Source organism: Pelecanus crispus, chromosome Z (genome assembly GCF_030463565.1).
Source record: "Pelecanus crispus isolate bPelCri1 chromosome Z, bPelCri1.pri, whole genome shotgun sequence".
NCBI classification, from domain to species: Eukaryota; Metazoa; Chordata; class Aves; order Pelecaniformes; family Pelecanidae; genus Pelecanus; species Pelecanus crispus.
Genome location: NC_134676.1, coordinates 26,719,846 through 26,739,092, shown reverse-complemented (window position 1 = coordinate 26,739,092; position 19,247 = coordinate 26,719,846). Strand labels below are relative to the sequence as shown.

General features: G+C 36.2%; 1 protein-coding gene across 1 annotated transcript in view; it reads left to right on the top strand.

Moving 5' to 3' along the window:
• JMY (junction mediating and regulatory protein, p53 cofactor) overlaps positions 1 to 15,742 on the top strand; it is a 61,805-nt gene extending 46,063 nt beyond the window's left edge. The window contains exons 6-10 of the mRNA XM_075726883.1: positions 2,203 to 2,390; positions 8,858 to 8,944; positions 11,526 to 11,621; positions 12,424 to 12,976; positions 15,435 to 15,742. Of these exons, the coding sequence (XP_075582998.1) occupies positions 2,203 to 2,390; positions 8,858 to 8,944; positions 11,526 to 11,621; positions 12,424 to 12,976; positions 15,435 to 15,742 (1,232 nt within the window). The remainder of the gene's footprint in view (positions 1 to 2,202; positions 2,391 to 8,857; positions 8,945 to 11,525; positions 11,622 to 12,423; positions 12,977 to 15,434) is intronic.
• Positions 15,743 to 19,247: the final 3,505 nt, after the last annotated feature.

The following is a 19,247-nucleotide window of genomic DNA, read 5'->3' as shown; positions in this document are numbered from 1 at the left end:
GTAATAGCCTTTTAGTTGGGCACATCTATATGATTTGAAATACATGTGTCTTAGTGACTTGTAGAGGCTGCTGCTATTCTTTACTCTTTGACTGTGTTGGCTTTGCAGAGATATTTTAGAGAGTTTTGGATGCTGTTTTGATTTGAGGGATATCAGCAGTACTGCTAATGAAGTCTCAACTGATTTTTTTGAGAGTGATTTGATTTGACTGCCAGTTGATTGCAAGCTAGAAGAAAAACATTTTCTTTTGCAGATTCAGCACATTGGATCTGAAAAGTATCAAATGGTAATAGATTGTCATATTATAAACAACAGTAATAGTTTTTTACTGTCATTAACCAAATACCTGCACTGAAATTCATAAAATCTGAATTTAGTAGGTTAGGATTTTAAAGGGTCTTATCCTATCCATACAAACTATTTGTACATCCTTGTAAGATGGTTTTGTGGTGGATGCGTTGCTGTCAACAGAGGATATGATACTAGGTTCCTGCTTTGGTTGGAGGGTGGGTTGAACAAGTGAAAATGGTGTGGATTGTATCCTAAAAAGGAATAATCTAATTGGTTTACTGTAAGTGGTTGAGTTAGAAGCTTCAGCGCTTACCAAATTTATAGGCATTTCAAAAGCTGTTTGTAGAAAGCTCTTGGAATGTTTGATGGAGGTTGTAGTAGAGTTGCCAACGTGGGTTTTTTTTCCAAACAGTAAAACATATCTTAATGTTATGTTTTAGAACTGGTAGATTTGACTGGTTTGCAGCTGAGCTATTGGGGTTTCACTTGTAAATTCCTGTCTTTAACTCTGCATGTAAGTGTTCTAAAACAAAATTTGCATGTAAATTCTCCTGGTTTATAAGTGCATGGCAAAATATAATTGTTGTTAGCCATGAGTCTTATTTTTACTCACTGATGTCTCAAAATGGGTTCTAGTGAGTTGGCAGTTTTCTGTGTGGGTGAAACTTTGTGTGTCTTTTTTTCTTTTAACTGAGCACTAAAGTAAAGAATCTAGTAGATCTGGTTTTATTAGTTTTTATTTTAAGGTTCATATAGTGCTGTGCTTTCTTTTCTGGTCCTGCCATGTCTTCTTGAGCTGAAATTAGTGTGACAATCAGAATTTTGGTTGCAGCAGAGACTGTACACACAAATAACATGAAGTGACAACAGCTTTTAAAATGGACAATGTACTGAAGAAAACCCTGCCCCTCTCCCCAAATAATCTAGTAGCAGAAGTAGGAGGAATTAACTGTCTTGCTGAAAGTAGTTGATGAAGTTGAAATGAGAAGTTTTGGTGGTGCTACGGAGTAGACACTTGACAGTCGTGCCAGCTCTATCTGCCTGTTTCACCCAGCAGTAAGGCATATCCCTCTTTGTGTATTACAAAAATATCCTACTTGGTATACCAGTGAAATAAGGAACAAGAGGCCTTTGCTACTTCTTCATCCCAGCGTTCTGCAACGATTTATAATCATCACTTTTTCCTTCTTGGCAAGAGATGAGAAGGCAGCATTCAGAGATGAGCTCAGTGTTATCCTGAATGCTTCACTCAGGAGGCTAAAAATCATGTGTTGATAAAACTATTAGTAATGACCTCCTTTTCAGGCCTGTAATGCTTTGAAGGATTGCCTTGAAGTTACCCTCCCTCTGCTGCGTCTGAGCAGAAGCAGTGACTGGGAGGTCAAAAACCTCCTGAGAGGATTTTTTGTGTTTTGTTGTCTGATTCCCCCTTCATGAAATTAATAGTAGGTTGTGGCAGAAAAATCTCATGCTAAAGACTTCAGACAGAGTCTGTATATCCTGAACTTCGTAGTGAAGACTAGGGGATATTACTGCACATTGTGAGTCCATTGTATTAGTTAAGAGACCCAAAGACATGCGTGGATATTGTGATCAAGTTAGGCTACAGACACAAGCATAAGTTTACAGTTGCATTTGTTTTATAATGCTTTGAGCTTACCTGAATACCAGGCTGTGCTTCATTGGTATTGATTTCTGTTCTTCATATAAATGTTAAAGCCCTACAGTGCTTTGCTTGTTAGTGCTTTTCTGCTGACCTTTTGATTTTTGATAGTCCTCTGAAAGGACTATAGCATTCTTCTACATTACATCTTGCAACTCAGTGGGGGGGGTTGTTGTTGAACAAAACAAAATGTTAATCAAATACAAACTGTTGATTTGACTTTTTCTTTGCTGACATTTTTAAAACAGAGAAGAGAGATGAAGTGGTATATTATGACACTTACGAAAGTATGGAAGCCATGCTTGAAAAAGAGGATATGGCAACATCTATACACTTGCAGAAAGAGGAGCTGCAAAAGTTACAACAAAAAATCCGCCAGCTGGAAGCAAGGCGTGGACGTATTTCAGCCAAGAAAGCCTACCTCAGAAATAAGAAGGTATTATTAAATTGTAAATGTCTAGCATGATTAGCAAATTTAATAAAACTTCAAAAGATTCCATTTCAGACACAGCTTCCAAGTCTCCCAGAATTTTTGTGGATTATATTTACTACTTACTAAAAGTTGTTTTGCAGAGTACCAAATACAATAGCATGTATTATTAATTGATATATTTAAGATTCAGTTTACATTTTAGCTTTAAAGGAACCTTTAATCACTTTGAAGTCAACACAAAAACTTGTTTCTATTAACTAATGAGAGTACTTTAATGTGGAAAGTACATGCTAGAACGCATGTTTTTACAGAGAATAGTTTTATGTATATTTGCAGAAGAGAATTTTCAAGGGTGTTTTCTCACTAATGAGTTCTATTTTCATTCTCTTACCTCATCCTTTTAAACTTACATCATGTGTCATTGATACTCTGTATTCAACAGATATATATGAAATCCAGTATATATGCTTAATATGTAAAGCTAGGTGTGCTGTTTAGGGCCACTTTACTTTTTCATGTGCAATGTGACTGGGAAGTTGTGCAGAAATGGTTTTAATGTAGCTAATGTTTAGAAATTGTGTATCAAGTGTGTGTAAATATGTTCATTTCTTTTTTGCAGAATGACTTATTGTTCCGTAGCAGTTTATGGTTACATGAATATGCATTATTAATGAGCAAGATACCTTAGTGAGTAGAATAGATCAAAGTTCTGAGAGAGCATTGTAATACTTGTTATAAAATAGGTTTCCATCCCATGCCATATACTGTAAGTCTCAGCTGAGACCTCATTCTAGATTGGGATCAGGGGTTGTGTGGTTGCTTGTTCCCAGTTATGTCCCTTGATGTGGGAGATGATCCCTCTATACAAACAGTTCTAGTAGATTGAGGGTAAAGCGTTCAGGTCTTGCCTGCCCTTAATAACTAATATATCTATTTCTGTACCTGAATCTTGAGGTATAACAGAGCAAACAAAACAGTTGATACATTTTATATTTTGGATTTTTTAATATTTCTTCAGTCACTGTCCTGACTCTGATTAACAGAATATGGAGAAGACTGCAAATAAATTATTATAAAGAAATGTTTCTTGTTAGCCAGCTATGGGAAGTAGTTTGCTCAGAGTCATTGAGTTTGTTTTACGTGAGTTTGTGAAAAAGAAGAAGTATCAAGAAGCTGGGCTTTTTCATACTTTAAGGAATAGATCCTATCTGTCACGTTATGCTAATTAATATAGGCTACATTATAATAGTTATGCTGTTTTCCTCTGAATGGGAAAAGACACTGCTGGCATCTTACAGAGTACACAAACCTATTTAAAAGCAACAGCCTGGTTGCTGTTCCTTACTTAACTTATGAGAGTTAACAAGTCGAGAAGCAACCCTGAAGCAGGAGAAGTTATTTTTTAGCATGCCTTCTTATCTGTATAATGAACTAGTCACCTTCAACTAGCTCATTTGTTTCAAGGTTATGCTGTGATAAAATACCTTGTTTAAGCTGAAGGAGTTAGTTCTAGGCTGTAACAGTAGTTGCAGCATGCCTACTTGTGCACTGAGACGTGATGAAGAGCTGTATATAGTAGTATTGCTCATCTTGGTCTGCATGCAGGAGTAATACAGTCATGTCTGCTCAACATTGTGCTGGAAGAGCGTGGCTATGCTGCTTTCAGGACCTGAGGTAATGTCTCCATGTGGAACTTCACTGCTGGACATCGCAGCACGGACATAGCGCTTTCAAAGCTAGTTCCAGCTCTCTACTAATTTCATTGCCCAGTGTAGCATTATCTGCAGTTGAGTGCTGCAGTGAGATACTTAGTTTTCAGCTTCTAAAGAAAGCGCAGAATAACATGTATTTAAACTTGCAGGGGGAAGTAAAGATTTTTATTTGAGCAAAAAGAACAGGCAAAATGAGTTGTGTGCCTTTTTGCAGCACTTGTTGGGCAGAAAAGAACATAGCCATTTTGATGGATATTTATGTTAGAGGTCTTTACTGTAGCTGTTCTTACTACTGCTGAATAACACAGAGCCCTGCTAAGCTTAATAGGAATTACCTGAAAATCAAGACTCTTGTGGCTTTGATTCAAACATAAACAAGCTTTGTATCTTGAGTGACCATTCTAGTGATATTGCAAAACATTGTTAATGAACTCTATTTATAATGTCTAATGTGGGTAGTTGTACTTTACAAAACTGGGAGGAAAAAAGGGTTGTTTCTCTGAAGAGTTTGCAGTTTAAGTTAAGCATGCAGAACAAAGATAGAGATGGGATTAGATGGTGAGAATGAGCACAGTGATGACTGAACACTAAGTGGGGAAAAGAACGAGTTTTTGAGGGTGCATTTGGAAAGTACATACTATGTGGTAAATCTCTTTCTCAAAGTCTGTCTGTCTCAATTAAGAAAAACTTATTGTTGAACTGAGTTGGGAGTCTACTTAACACTTTTCAGATAGTGTTCCTGACCATGCTTCTTTCAGCAAAGTATCTTTAAAACGGAACTGTAAGCAAGTGTTCTGGTTTGGATTGGGTTGGTGAGGTTTTGGTGTTTTTTTTTTTTTATTTTATTTTTTTTCTTTTTTTGCCTTGTCAGTTCTGTGGTTGAAAACAAAACAGAAAACAAGCTGTCCATTAAGTGGTGAATATCACAATTTTGTGATGTATTTAGAAATTACAGTCCTTGGTCATTATTAGGTTTTTGGCAACTGAAGATTCCCTTAGGAGAATGCCTCCTTTCTAGCAGCAGATATCATGATCAAGAAAGCAACATGAAGTTACTCTGTATCATCAGTTCCTATTTTTCGGAGGAGGTCATTTCATCATCTGGGTATTTGAAAATCTTTTCTGTTGAGGAGGTAGCACAGTGAAAGGGAATCAATTACTCTGTGTAAAATAAGACTATATGTAATATGAATATAACCTTCTGTGACTATAGTCTCTATTAACTTTGTTTTTCAGAAATTCCTTCCCTGTTTTTGCAATTGATGCTTTTTTTTTTTTAATGATGTTGTCAAATAATTGTGCCAAACCTTTATTTAGAAACTTTTGCTAAAGGTTTGCTAGAAACCTCATTCAGTTGTGATTCTGAATAACTGAGCCAGCATTTTTTAATTTTTTTTTTTACAGAGTTTGATGTTCTTTCACTGTACTACCATGAGTATAAACTCTTTATTCTCAGTTTTTTATAAAAAGCTATTTACATTTGTTAACCAATCATTTCCTGATGTTCCTTTGTGTTGATGACAGTGAGTTAGGTATTCAAAAACAAGATTTTAATAGTGGTCTCGTTATTTTTCTTATTTCTTGAAAGCTAGTTCTGAATTTTCCATGCAGGATATTGCTATTGTTATCCCAGTCTACCCCCTGCTGGCTGCACAGTAGTATTAATTAGATTATCATATGGAACAAGCAGCTGTTTTATTAGGGAGCTAGATTTATAGCAAAGAACCAAGGTAAAAAAGATAGTGTAGAAGTTGGCTAGAAAAATATCTTTGGAAAAATAGAGTTGTGAAGAAATTGAATTATTTTACATCCAGGAAGAGTGTTCCTCATAATGAGCAGACTGGGAGAAGCAACTGGTTGGTGAAGCTAGTTGGGGTATGTTCATAATGTGTGCTTTGACCTAGGAAGCTTCCTCACATGCTGTTGTGTCCATTTAATAGGACACCTTTACTACTTTGCAAGCCCACAGTTTAAAGCACAGCCCATGCCAAAAGAGGTGTTATGTAGACTCAGTGACAGCTGGCATAGGGTTACTTGGTATGCGTTCTTCTTTTATTATTATTATTATTACGACTACTACTACTGCTACAACAACAATATAAGGATATAACTACACAGAATGCTTATAGTAAAATATGGTTTATGTGCATACTGAGCTTACTAAATGAGAAGCTAACCTTTGAATTAGGATGCTTTTCAGTTTGAAAGCAAGGCTCACTGGAACTAGTTAAATATAATACTAATGCAGATCTCTTACGTATGTACATGTTACTAGTCTTAAACATGGTAGCTTGTCCAGTGGCAAGGGTTGAAATGGTTCCTCAGCTCTCCCTTTTTGTCTCTTTAATAGAAGTACATTTTGATACTGTGAAATCAGGCAGGTGATTAAAAGAGAAATGAACATTACTTCTTGATGCTCTCTTAATTCCATACAGTTGGTCAACATCTTTCTTCAAGTGTGGCTCTCACTGGGCATAATGCTCCTGTTTTCCCAGTGCTGACAAGGAAGGGCTACTTCACATGTGCAGCAGGCTGTATTCCTGCTCATACACCCAATTACGATGTTTTCTTTTTTTGCCAGAATTTGTTGGTTTATGTTCAACTTGTCACCTGCCATAATCATCCAGATCATTTTCTTTAATGATGCCACCTGGCTGGTTTTTTTTATTCCTCCTTTGTTTGCAGTCACTTAATCTTGTCTGCAAGTAGAACCCTGCATTTGTCCCTATGCAATTGCAATCTTTTTTTTTTTTTTTTTTTTACCATGTCTGTAATTAGTTAAGGTGATTCAGATTTCTAATCCTGTGCTGCAACATTTTCAGCCCCTCCTAGTCTTTTTTATTATTTCAAGTCATAGGGATCTAATTACATTAAAGTAGGCTGTTTATTAGTACAAAGTCAGCATCAAATAAGTTTCGTCTGGTTTATCCTCTTTACATGCTTAAAATATCTTTCATTATTGCTTTTAATCAGAAAGATTTAAATACTGATGCTAAAGAGAAAACGTTTCATAAAAGTGTGCCCCCAAGTACTTATGAGACATGTCAAAAAACCCAATCCAAACCTAACATACGTTTTCTCATTATTTTACAATACTTTTTTGTATCCTGTAACATACTTTCCTCATTATTTTAGAAGACTTTTAATCGAACTTAACACGTAAATAGAGAATAAACTATAAAGGTAAATCAGTAGTAGTATTACAAAAAGTCTTTCAGATTTTCTAATGTTCTGAAGCTATTGCTGTCTCTTTAAAATGCAGAAATGAGGTAGTTTGTACTTTTGCAGTTACAAATTAAATGGATTAACTTTTCCAGCTGTATTAATTAAACTCTTTTCATCAGGGAAAAAAACTCCACAAACAAACAAACATAAAACCCAGCAGTGTTTAGCTATACATATACACCTCTAATGAAGCTGGGACAGAAACTTGCCAGATTTTCCACACAAAATTTCCATATAAACTTATGCTCTTGTTGGAGTGTTACCTGTATACAGCAGCAACTTGATGGTCATACTCTTTGGAAACATTCAAGACAGCATGGTATTTCTGTCCTATACAGGAACACTGGCTACCTTTTTATGTGATCACAGTGTGTCCATAGTCAGCTTGTAGGAGAACATAGCTTTTTCTGCATTTCCAAGTGTCCAAAACTGTGGGCTTTTTTTAACAGTCCTCTCCTTTTTTTTTTTTTTTTTTTTTTTTTGTGTGTGTGTATGTGTCTTTCTGCCACTACTGTAGTATCTTGCTTGATAGCTGATAACTCCATCAGCTGCTCAAGCAATGCTTTCAATGGCAGCGCTCCTGTGCGGCTCCACCCAATAAGTCAAGGTTACTGATGCCTGGGAAGCCCATCGCTTTGGTGTTCTTCTAGCTCCAGTCACACTCCAAACTGCTTTCTAACACTGCCCCCTCTTACACAGCCATGAGATCTGTTTCTAATGTAGTTTGTGGTGCTTGTACTGGGCCTAATTTCATTGCCCGTACTGTCTGATTTCCTGCCCCTCAGTATTGTCCTATGAACTTGTCTGTCTTGTCGCTACTCTGAATTCCAGCGCATGCCTTTTCTTTAACTGATACTTAATTCAATTCTTTTTATATTATCTACCTGAAGTTTGAGTGTCATCCTGTTTCTTGTCACCTATTGTAACATGCCCTGTGGTTTTTTTTTTTTTTTAACCTGTTCTTATTTGCAGGCAACGTAATAAATGCTTGTTTTTAAACCAGATGTTACAGACATGAACTTGGTATAATAAGTGAACCTGCTTGTGCATGCATAAAATTGTAACAACTTTATTAATGCTTGTGCTTGCAGATTGTACATGCAAAAGATGAACTGACACTTGTAAATGGGAAGCTGCCTAGTTGCATAAACAGAAATATGTAGTATATTTGAGAGTTAGTTATTATCCATGTATACGAATACATGGAGTTACACTAGGGTTTTATGAAGTATTTGACAAATATGTGTTTGTTGCCACTTTTGTACTGGTATTGTAGAACAGACTTTTCAAGTTACTTGTGTATATTCTTTTGACAGCTAAAAGTAGTAGGTGTGGGTTGGTCTGTCTTGGTTTTGTTTCCATTTTATGGTTTTATAGTAAGTTAAATTAGCTGGGTTAAATTAGCTTGTCTGAGATAGGCTTTGTAATTTTTATTTTTCAAATTTTTAGTTCTATTTGCTAAATATGGCATTACACCCTGTAAATCAATATTTGAAATTCATATTTTATAGATAACATTTTATGTCTTTACAGGAAATCTGCATCGCAAAGCATAATGAAAAGATCCAGCAGCATCACCAGAGTGAGGAGGAATACAAAATGCACCATACTATTCAGCTAGTAAGTTTGAGGTTTCTACTGTTGAGTTTAGCCTTTAGTTAACAACTTACATTCCTCATTTTACATTAATTAGGAGAGTATTCCGAGTGATAGCTGGTTTAGAAAGATGGTGTATGTCCCTGACCTTGGCACCATGGATTTCTGTGTTATCATATGCTGCTAAGGGGGAGTATATAGCTGTGTTAGGATGACATTGAACCCAAGCGAATAAAACAGTTCTTTAATGCTAGGTTCACAGTCTAAGCGATTACTGCTAGGGTTAGGCTGCATGGGGTTTGTTATTGTGTGCACATAGATGATTCCAGACGTCTCTGAGTACAGTGTCGAATATGCTGAAATGAGTAAGGAAACCACACACGTTTATTCTTGAATCTTAGTAAGCTTGTTCATTATTTTTCTTCTTTCTACAAAAGGAATCACTTGAATAGTGTTGTATAAAGATGTAGTTCCAGCTGTACGCTCCACGATGCTCTGCACAGTCTCATCACAGAGAATAGGCTAGCTAGTCCAACTCTTAGGCTGAACATAATAGACTTGATGTTAAAGAATATTCAAATTCTGGGCTAGGTCTTGGGAGCTGATATAGTATCAATATTTAATAAAGATCACTGACAAAGATGCATTGAAATCCAAGTCTCTTTAATTCAGGCTTCAGTTAGATTAGTGAAAGTGATTCTATTTCATCCTTATACATTTTTAACATTGATACATTTGTCCAGGAAGTCAGCTGCATAATTTATTTTATGAAAAGGCTATTTGTGAAAGACAGTACATATTGGCATAGTCTTTCAGGAACTTAGAAAAAAATTTTTTTTTTCAGTTCTTACAATAAGGCAAAGGAATTTGCTGTGTGGATTGTAGTCCATTTATCACTCTTAAAAATAAGACTTGACAAAGCTGAAGGACTTTCTTGTCTCTTGAACACTACAGGGCTTTTTTGTTACTTATTTCATGGAGTTGCCCGCTTGCATTGTGTAAAGAACCTTATGCTAATTTTTTTCCTCTTTTTTCTGTTAATAATGTGACTGAAAATTTCTGCTGTTATTGTAAAATAGGCTTTCAGCCACTGGTTTTCATGAAGAATTTTGAAAAGATAATCTCAAGGGTGTCCAAACCTGAAACCAAATAAGAATTGCAATTTCACTATTCTTATTTAAAAACAAAACAAAACAAACACAAAACAAAAAAAACACCAACCCTTTGAGTTTGAGACTGCTTCAGGAAAAGTTTGACATGATTGCATATGTAACATGCAGATGTAGTGGTAGCACTATCCTTTCTTCTTGCTCTAATCTTTTCTTTATGCTTCTGTTTTAGCTTCTTGGCCCCATTGCTCTGTTATTTTCTTTTCACCACATGCTTCTATTCCTCTTCACCTTTTTCTGTTTCCTGTCCTTACTGTTTTTCAGACATGTTCTCCTCTTCCTCTCCCTAATGCAGCTATACTTACATCCTTCCAAATTACAGGATTGGGCTCTTTATGAAGGACACAAGGCCACTAGCTGACTGCTGAAAATGGCAGGCAGACAGACACTGCTTTTGTGTTCACTGAATGACAATAAAAGTTCACAAAAGTAATCAGAATTTTTAATTACAATGATGAAGATGGGCTTTTAAAAGTAGTACCTAATGCTGTGAGTCTTTTAACAATTAAAGCTGCTGTTTCTGCTCAGGGTTTTTTTTTTTTTTTTATAGTCACCTGTTCTACCACTTTTCCTGGTAACTTCTGAACTTGCATACAATGACTTTTGCCATCTGATAACTAGCATCCACTTTCAATAAATTTGACTGAAGAGTAGCATTTTGTTTCAAAGATGTAGTAACTTTGTTGAAGTTTTGTGAAAATGGATGACTAGTTAAAGGAGGTGGATCCAAATATGTGTGTTCACTGAGGTAAGGCCCCCAAACAAGAAAAAATAGAACTGTCTTAGCTGTAAGGAAGAGCTTCAAACCTTTATTGAAGTAAGATTCCAGAAAATCAAGATGGATTAAATAATGACAGCTTAAGTTAATTAAATGCAACACTTTCAGTTACTGTTGTAAACTGTAATGAAAATGTTTACTTAATTTGCTCAGTATTGCATTCAAAACTTTGTGGCACTGAGTTCTGTGATTTCCTGCACTATGAAAATACTAGTATGACTTGTTTTAAATGGGCAGTCTTGCAATTTGGACTGTCATTTTGTTCTTGGAATGAGAGAAAATGGATACTGGTTTACTGTCTGGCTAATTTATACCATTTTTAATTTAAGGGAGCTTTTTTCAGTACAATATTCTGTCGTGTTTCTAGTTATTTCCCATCTTTCAAGGTAACAAGTCTTCAAGTGCTGCAATTCCACATTGAAATCTTTCTTTACTGAGCTTTGCATTTTTTGAGATTATAAAACATGAAATGCGTAATATGCTGTGAGGGGAAGAGAAAGGCCCAGTTTTGAAATTCAGACATGTGTTTATTTGAGAAGTAGATTGTTAGGTAATTCCTAACAATTCATAGAAGAGTTATTTTAATTCAGTTTTTTTTTAGTGATGCTAAACATAGCATTGGATGTAATATTTACATGTTCTCCATATATTTTCTCAGAAGCGAGATCAATTACAAGATGAAGAAGAAAGAAAGAGCTCCTGGGTTAGTCAGGAACGACAGAAAACACTGGACAGACTTCGCACGTTTAAACAGGTAACAGAAGAAGAGTTATTGTTTTCTACCAGTTTCTTTTGCAAAGAAATTTTCACTCGTTCCAGGACTATATTACGCTATTAGCCATTCTCTTTCATTGTATAGTTAACTGTTCTTTGTAAAATTTACAACAAAGTACGGCAGTGGTGGTAAGAAACATGTTTATATTGTTATGATCTCTATTGCTTTAAGGCCTACCAGAAATGTGTAAAATGTATTAGACCTGTCTTTCAGAAGCAGTTTAAATTTTTGCATAAAACCAGCTATGGATTAAACTAATATGACAAGACAGATACTGAGGTAGCAAATTTAAGAACTAAATTAAAAATACTTTGGAAACTCTTAAAATGTTTGATGTTTTCAAGAGATACCTTTTTAAGCAGTATGATTCACATCTAAAGCCAGTGTATTAGGCCAGAGAGGACTTCGTTGCAGAGGGAGCCTTTGACCAGTTTTAGAAAAGGAAAGCGAGAAGGAATTTTGAATTTTAGTTTTCAGAAAAAACAGTTTTGTATGTACAATCTGCTTCTTAGTGAAATCCTAATTCTAGCGCATGAATATCCCTGCCTAGACCAATGACATGTAAATTTTGGCTTAACCAAGAACAAAAATTAAGAAAACAAGACCATTTTTGCATAAAGGTGAGGATATATTTGCTTTGTTTTTACATCTAGAATAAAATGAATAAAACCAGCAGATGAATTCTACTTGACAGAAAGGCAAACCCTAATGACATGTGCTTAGTATCTAGAATAGTGCATTGCATGTACTTATCTAATTGTCAGTAACTTACTCACTTTAGCGGTACCCTGGGCAAGTAATACTTAAATCAACCAGACTACGGCTGGCTCATGCAAGAAGAAAATGTGCAGCCAGCTCAATGTCCTGTGTTGATCAGCCTCAATCTTTGCCAGCAACCATACAAATCCAAGAGAAGAGTGAAGAGGTGGAATTGGAAAATGCAGTTCAGCCTTTGCACGTGCAGGAATCCACAAGCTTGGAACAACTTCAGGATATCTCGTTACCTCCCAATGGTATTACCTCTGAACTGCTTCATGTTAGTACTTCTCCAATCACCAGTAATGAGCTTCAACCAGAGACTATTACTGTAGTACCGCTTCCACCCCCTTTGCCTCCACCACCTCCACCTCCGCCTCCACCTTTGCCCTCCAAGGAAGATGCCACCAAATCCTTAGAGAAGAGCGACAGCTTTGTTAAACGTCAGAGTGAGGAGAAAGGAGTCCAGCACTCTTCTGGTGTCCCACCAGCACATCTCTTTGACAGCAGTCAGCTAGTCAGTGCCAAGAAGAAGCTTAAGAAGACTGGTGATCTAGAGGGTTTACAGAGGAGGAGAGGTAATGTTTTAATTTCTGTGTATTTAATTGTAATGTGTATCAGTTCCTCTTTTGAATTGCTCTATAGAAAAGTATATGCTGTGGTTCATTTATAATTATTAATGGGAAAGTTGTTAAATCCTTTTCAGTTGACAAATGTCAGCAACTCAAACAAATGTTAGGACCTTTACAACAGCGTGCAGTATACTTGTTCAGTTAGACAGAAAACACTTGTTAGACAGAAAACAGTTGTGAAACTGATTCTATGATACACCATGTTAGACTAGCTAGAAAATGGAGCTAAAGGTTGCCTAAAAGAATCTTTTTCTATCTGGTTTACAGCCAGCACTGCAAATATTATATGCCTCACCTGAGGGTGCAGTGTTTTTTTAATAACAGAATTCTACATAATTTATGACCCAGTAAAATGAGTACTTGTCTCGGGACATAGGAAACCTTGAGAATGCTATCTTCAAGATTTCTTCAAATTTTCATACAAAAATCCTCAAACCTTCAAGTACCCTGGAGAGCTGAGTAAGAATATATATGCTTTGGAATAATTGGAAATTAATTATTCCAATAATTATTCCAATAATTTGGAATAATTGGAAATTAAATCTGTAATTGTTCTGCAAAGCATGTTAATAAATAGTTAAAAGATCAAAAACTACTTTGGAAACTGAGGAGAATGAATAGAACACAGGGCTGAGCTGGGAGATCTGTACAACTTGTTGATTCTGTGCTACATGTTTTTAACTGTTTATCCTTTATCCCATATATAAAATGGGAAGAATGGCAGCCATGTTCAAACAAAACAATCCTGGTGGTGTGGTGAAACATGCTATGTTGGAACTAAGTTTTCATTTGAAAATCGGAGATGGGATTTTCAAAAGTGCTCAGCTGAACTATTTTACTGGAAGTCATCGAGAAAAAGTACCTCAAGTGGGCCCTGATTCACACTGCTGTAATATGGCTGTAATAACATTTGATCAAAAATTCTGTCTGGTTCTGTCAGTTACAACTACAGAAAACATCCCTCCATTGACATTTTCCCTCATACAGATAAAATCAAAATTAGAACTGTCTTCATCAATCAGACAAATAACCATGTTTCCTTTAGAATTTTCCTTAAATGACTGAAAACCCTTGAAGGAACTGCATCTTTCTAGAATTCTTAAGCTCTTGTGAGCCTTGCAGGTTGCAGGTACAGTGTCTTAAGTTCGTTACTGATTTTGGTGCTGCTGTGCTCCCTCTTTCTTTTTCTGTAGTCCTATTGTTTATTTTTCTGATACCTGTTTTATCTTGCAAATTTATATAAAGCATATATTGTGTGTGCAATTTGATATACATCAGAAAGTGACAAATGTAAAATCAAATTATATCCTCCCTCTTAACAGTATTGTTAATGTCTGCAGCAGCACTCTACCTGCTGCTCTGTATTCCCTGAGATGTTCCGAGTCTCTAAGTGGCTTCAGAAATTTGTCTCTGAATGACAGATGAGTGTTTTACAGTCCTTCCTTTCTCCTTCAAATGCGCAGTCCTGTATTCTTCTTTTATTCCTCTTTTCCTCGTATCTATTCCAACTGTCTGGGCCATTAGTCTGATGGACAAAGCCCACTCATAAATGCAAAACAGGTTTTAAAAATATATTCTGCAATATACAAAAAAGAACTGGAGGTGGATATTCATCTATTGATTGATACATGCTGCACATTGTATATGCTAGTGTATGCAAGCTATTTCAAACTGTTGTACTTTATTATAATGTATTCTCTGGGATGGAGATCTTAACCTACTTGTAGCTCCTCAAAGACACAAAGCCTGATTTTTATTTCTGCAGAGAACTAGTTTCAAATTGGTGGTAAAGGAATGATTTGTCATAAAGTCTTAACTTTTACTTCTCTGTTTTTATTAATTATAAAGGAAGGGAATTTCTATAGGCATGCTGTGACTAGGTGCTAATACATACATGAATCCAGAGAAGCAGGAAAGTGCATGCTGTTGCAGTTGACTATACTGCTGCTTCCCTCACTGGCATGTAGTAATAGTCATACAGTAGGTAAAATCAGCCACAAAATGCAAGTGCTGAGAATGGACTGCACAGTCCAATACTTAAGATACGTATTCATTACCTGAGTCTTAAAGTCAAGAAAGATAATATAGTAAACACTTTCATTGTGTTGGATTCATTGCAGCTATTTTGTTTTTCCTGACTGCACACAGGAAAGCCATCTTGTTCAAAAAGTTTTACTACCTGCCTGATAGGAGGTTAAGTGGCTTCAGAAATATAAACCAGTTTTGACCTGGTAATAGGGAAGGTGGGTTTGGAGGCTAAAACAATAGTGGAGCTACCACTATACTTATAGTATGGGACTATCCCATTGATAGTGTGCGGCTACTTTTTGTTCTGTAGGAAATATAATTGAAGACTGATAAAATTTAGTAAAAATAATACTGAAGGTCCTTTGATTTACTGCAGTGAGTTCCCCAATGGATGAAGTACTGGCTTCCTTGAAACGTGGCAGCTTTCACTTAAGAAAAGTTGAGCAGAGAAGTCTCCCTCCTTTTCCTGATGAAGATGATAGCAATAACATCTTGGCACAGATCAGGAAAGGGGTGAAACTGAAGAAAGTGCAGAAAGATGTTTTGAGAGAATCCTTTACAATTCTGCCTGATACTGATCCTCTGACAAGGAGCATCCATGAAGCATTGCGACGAATTAAGGAAGCATCACCTGAATCAGAGGATGAAGAGGAGAGTTTGCCTTGCACAGACTGGGAAAATTAACCTGTAATTAACCTACATTAAAAAAAAAATATATTTCTTCAACATTTTTTGTATGACAATAGCAGCTAAGCCTCAGGTTGTGCATTCTAGGAGACTTAGTATGAATGTGACTAAACTGTCTGACGTCCAACATGGTAAAACATGCACATATGAATTTAGTATCACTGACTTTTCAAAGAATTTAAGGTTTATAGTAAGGAAAACGTTTTTTAGGCAACATCTTAGCCTTTTATTGTTTATACTTTTGCTGAATATTGACAGGACTGCTCCTATAAAAAGCTCTATTTTATTTAGTAAATTTGAAGGGACTGTTTGCAGCTTACCAAAAAGCTTTAAAAAGCTTTTCAGTAACAAAGCAGCACAATCACTCTTGGACACACCTTGTACTTATTTTCTAATTACTTCTGGCCTTGTAAAAATTTAGCATGTTTATCACTTCAGACTGAATAGCTCCAAGTGAAGGACAGTTAGATTTGACTGCTGAACACATTGAAATGTCATTGGTTACCCTGTGTGTCTGACTCTTTGGTTTCAATCTGTAAACTCTCTGACTTAATTGAATTTCCAGACTATAAACAGTAAATACACAAATATAATTTATACTTCTGCTACTCATATGAATCCCATGAACTGGCATTATACTACGCTAGAGCGCCTGAAAGTACATATATTAGACTTCAGCAGATGAAGTTAATGATTTCAGAGCAAAACAGAAATTGTCAAGAGATTATTTTTCAAAATTATGGCTGCATTAGTAGCCCAGAGAGGTTCTTGATTACAACAACAGCATACAGCACTATTCTTCTGTGGTGGTTCTTTTCTGCTCCTGGCATGTGGATGTCTCAATGAAAGCTGCCGCTAAACTTAAAATTTCGAAAAAAGAGAGGTATGACAATCTGTAAAGAATTTAAAAATCTATTTAGAAATCAAAGGCTATTTCAAGAGTATGGAAGATAAATATTTATAAACCTTGCAATACAGCTAGCAGTAGGGAAAAGACAACCTTTTTGGATGTTTACAATCAGGCATTTCTACCCTGGTTAGTTATTACCATAGCTGGAGAGTGACTATTGATAAAGTGCTACAGCTGTTTAAAAAGTGATGGTGACTTAGCACATCATCTGCTGAATGTTGTGATTATGAAATGCTATGTCTCCAACTGTTCCACTGCTGTGCTATTTTCAAATAATAATGTTTAAAATTTTTAAAATGGAAAATAAACATTGCCTTTATTTCCTCATGAACTAGCCACTGGGCACACTAATGGTTTAATACTGTTTAATTATGGCATGCTCCTTCTATTCCATATCAAATGTACTGCTAGGTTTGGAGTTGAAATCCAGGAGTGGAGGTGTACTCAACTGTTGCTGAAACTCAAAGTGAAAATAATTTTGCTTGGATGTAACTTTGTTCTACTACTTTCATACTGCAAACTCCCACTACCACAGCCCTTCAGAAATCAAGTAACAGTTATAAGAAAAGACATGCCTTGGAATTGACTTGGCTTTCTCAGTGCAATTATTCTCTTTTCATTTCCTAGATAACTGAGCAAATTTAAATTTTGTGATTTGACTTTATGATTTTAGTAAATCTAACTTATTCTTTGGGAACTTGTTTGCATTTTTCAGCAAGAATACTCTTTAATACTATGGGTCATTTAAAAAACAAAAAAAGGAGGAACTTATCCAAGAGTGACTTTGAATTTTTTTAATCCAGTTGGTGGACGTCCTAAACATTTTCCATTGGAAGTGTATCCTCTTAGAAGTCTTATGTGTACACTGCCATACAATACAAATACACGTTTTCCTCTGCTATCTTTTGCAGCCCCGTAAAAGCAGTTCAGAGTGGTGGTTGAAAAGCACTGCCATGCAGTACCTGTAGTGCACTGGTTGTTGGCTCCTTTTTACCAGTCTGCTGTTATAGTATCTTCTCCATTTAAAGACGCACACCTGTCAGATGCTGAGGTCCCATGAAATCACTTGGACCTAAAGCAGTATGCAGTGTCAGAATTCTGAGTGTGTGTTTTCCTTGGAGTTCTTCACAAATCTGGGACCCGCTTTCTCTTGCCAATATCATATTTTATTATGAAAGAATGTTTCCATGAGATGAGACTATTTAACAGTACAGATTTGACTGAAAAATGGTTGTATAAAATAGCTAACAGCTCAGAAAGGAAAAACAGGCCCCTGCTGTGGAAGCATGTGAAATAATCTGGGAGAACAGAGATTGAGACAAAGCCCTTGTGAAATTCGGATTAATGAATACTTTTCACACAGATGAGCATGCTTGCTTGAACATATAGACTGGTTACCCAGAATTTATTACACAAGAGTAAAATCTAATGCAAGTCTGTTGTAGAAATAGCAGAATAGTATTTTTTGCTATAAGGTTATCCATTTAATACCATGCTTTAAGATTGACCTGCTGATTTTTTTACTGTAAGCTCTGCACATACAAAACCCAGTTGCATAGAGATTTTAGGTTGAAAACGGTTATACAGAAGTATATTGGCACATGTGTTACAAACTATGCTTAATACATGTACGTCCTTGTAGGCTAAATGTAATGCAATTATTTGCATTAGGAATGAAGGCTAAATCAGGTATAATGATATATGTTTATCAAGTGCCAAACAGTGTCTTAATGTATGTGCAAGGAGTATTAACAATGCCCACTGAAGCAGCTTCATTAATCATTGACGTTTGAAGACAAACTAATAGTAACTAATTCCTCAGGAGACCTAGTCATCTCTTGTATTAGCTGCTTTATGAGTTAACTTCTACATAAAGTTATGACTAACTTTTTAAAGAGCAGTTCCTTCCTTATGGACACTCTCAGCCATGTACAAAAATGTTGAGGCATTCTGTGTATTGAAAGTAACAGCTGAACAAGCAGTATAAATATGCAGTTTTCTGTATGAAAAATCAGGTTACTGGTTATCAGAAGTATCCCAAGCCTATTTGTGTGTGTGTGTGTACATAATGGTACACATAAATCACTATAGTGTAGTAAGAGTACTAGACGTAATGTGAAACCTGGGTTCCTGGGAGTGGTGGGCAAAGTAACAGATAAGAAGCGAGCTTTTCCTTTCCATAGTCTTCTAATCCAGTATTCTGGGCCTCTTCAAACTCTAATCTGTGTTCACTGCCAATAATACCAGAAGGCAACCCCCTCCCCACCGGTCATATTCTGTGTGTCCTGGCTCCAGAGTTAGCGTGTCATTACCCTGAGAGCAAAGAGAATCAAGGCTTTTGAAGACACTGCTCAGTATTGTATGTTGAAATTGCCTAATATGTTGATCAGAGAGTGTTTGTACAGCCATTTAGCTTTTCAGATATTCCCCCCCCACCCCGCCCCCAACAAGTGATTCACAGCTACTGATGTGAGAAAAGAAACCCCAGTTGAAGATTACCTTTCCTCTTCATTTCTGAAAATTCAGAGTCAGCAGTTATGACCATCAATTCCACAGGAGGCTTTCTTTGGCAAAGAACTAGTCTTTCTTTGG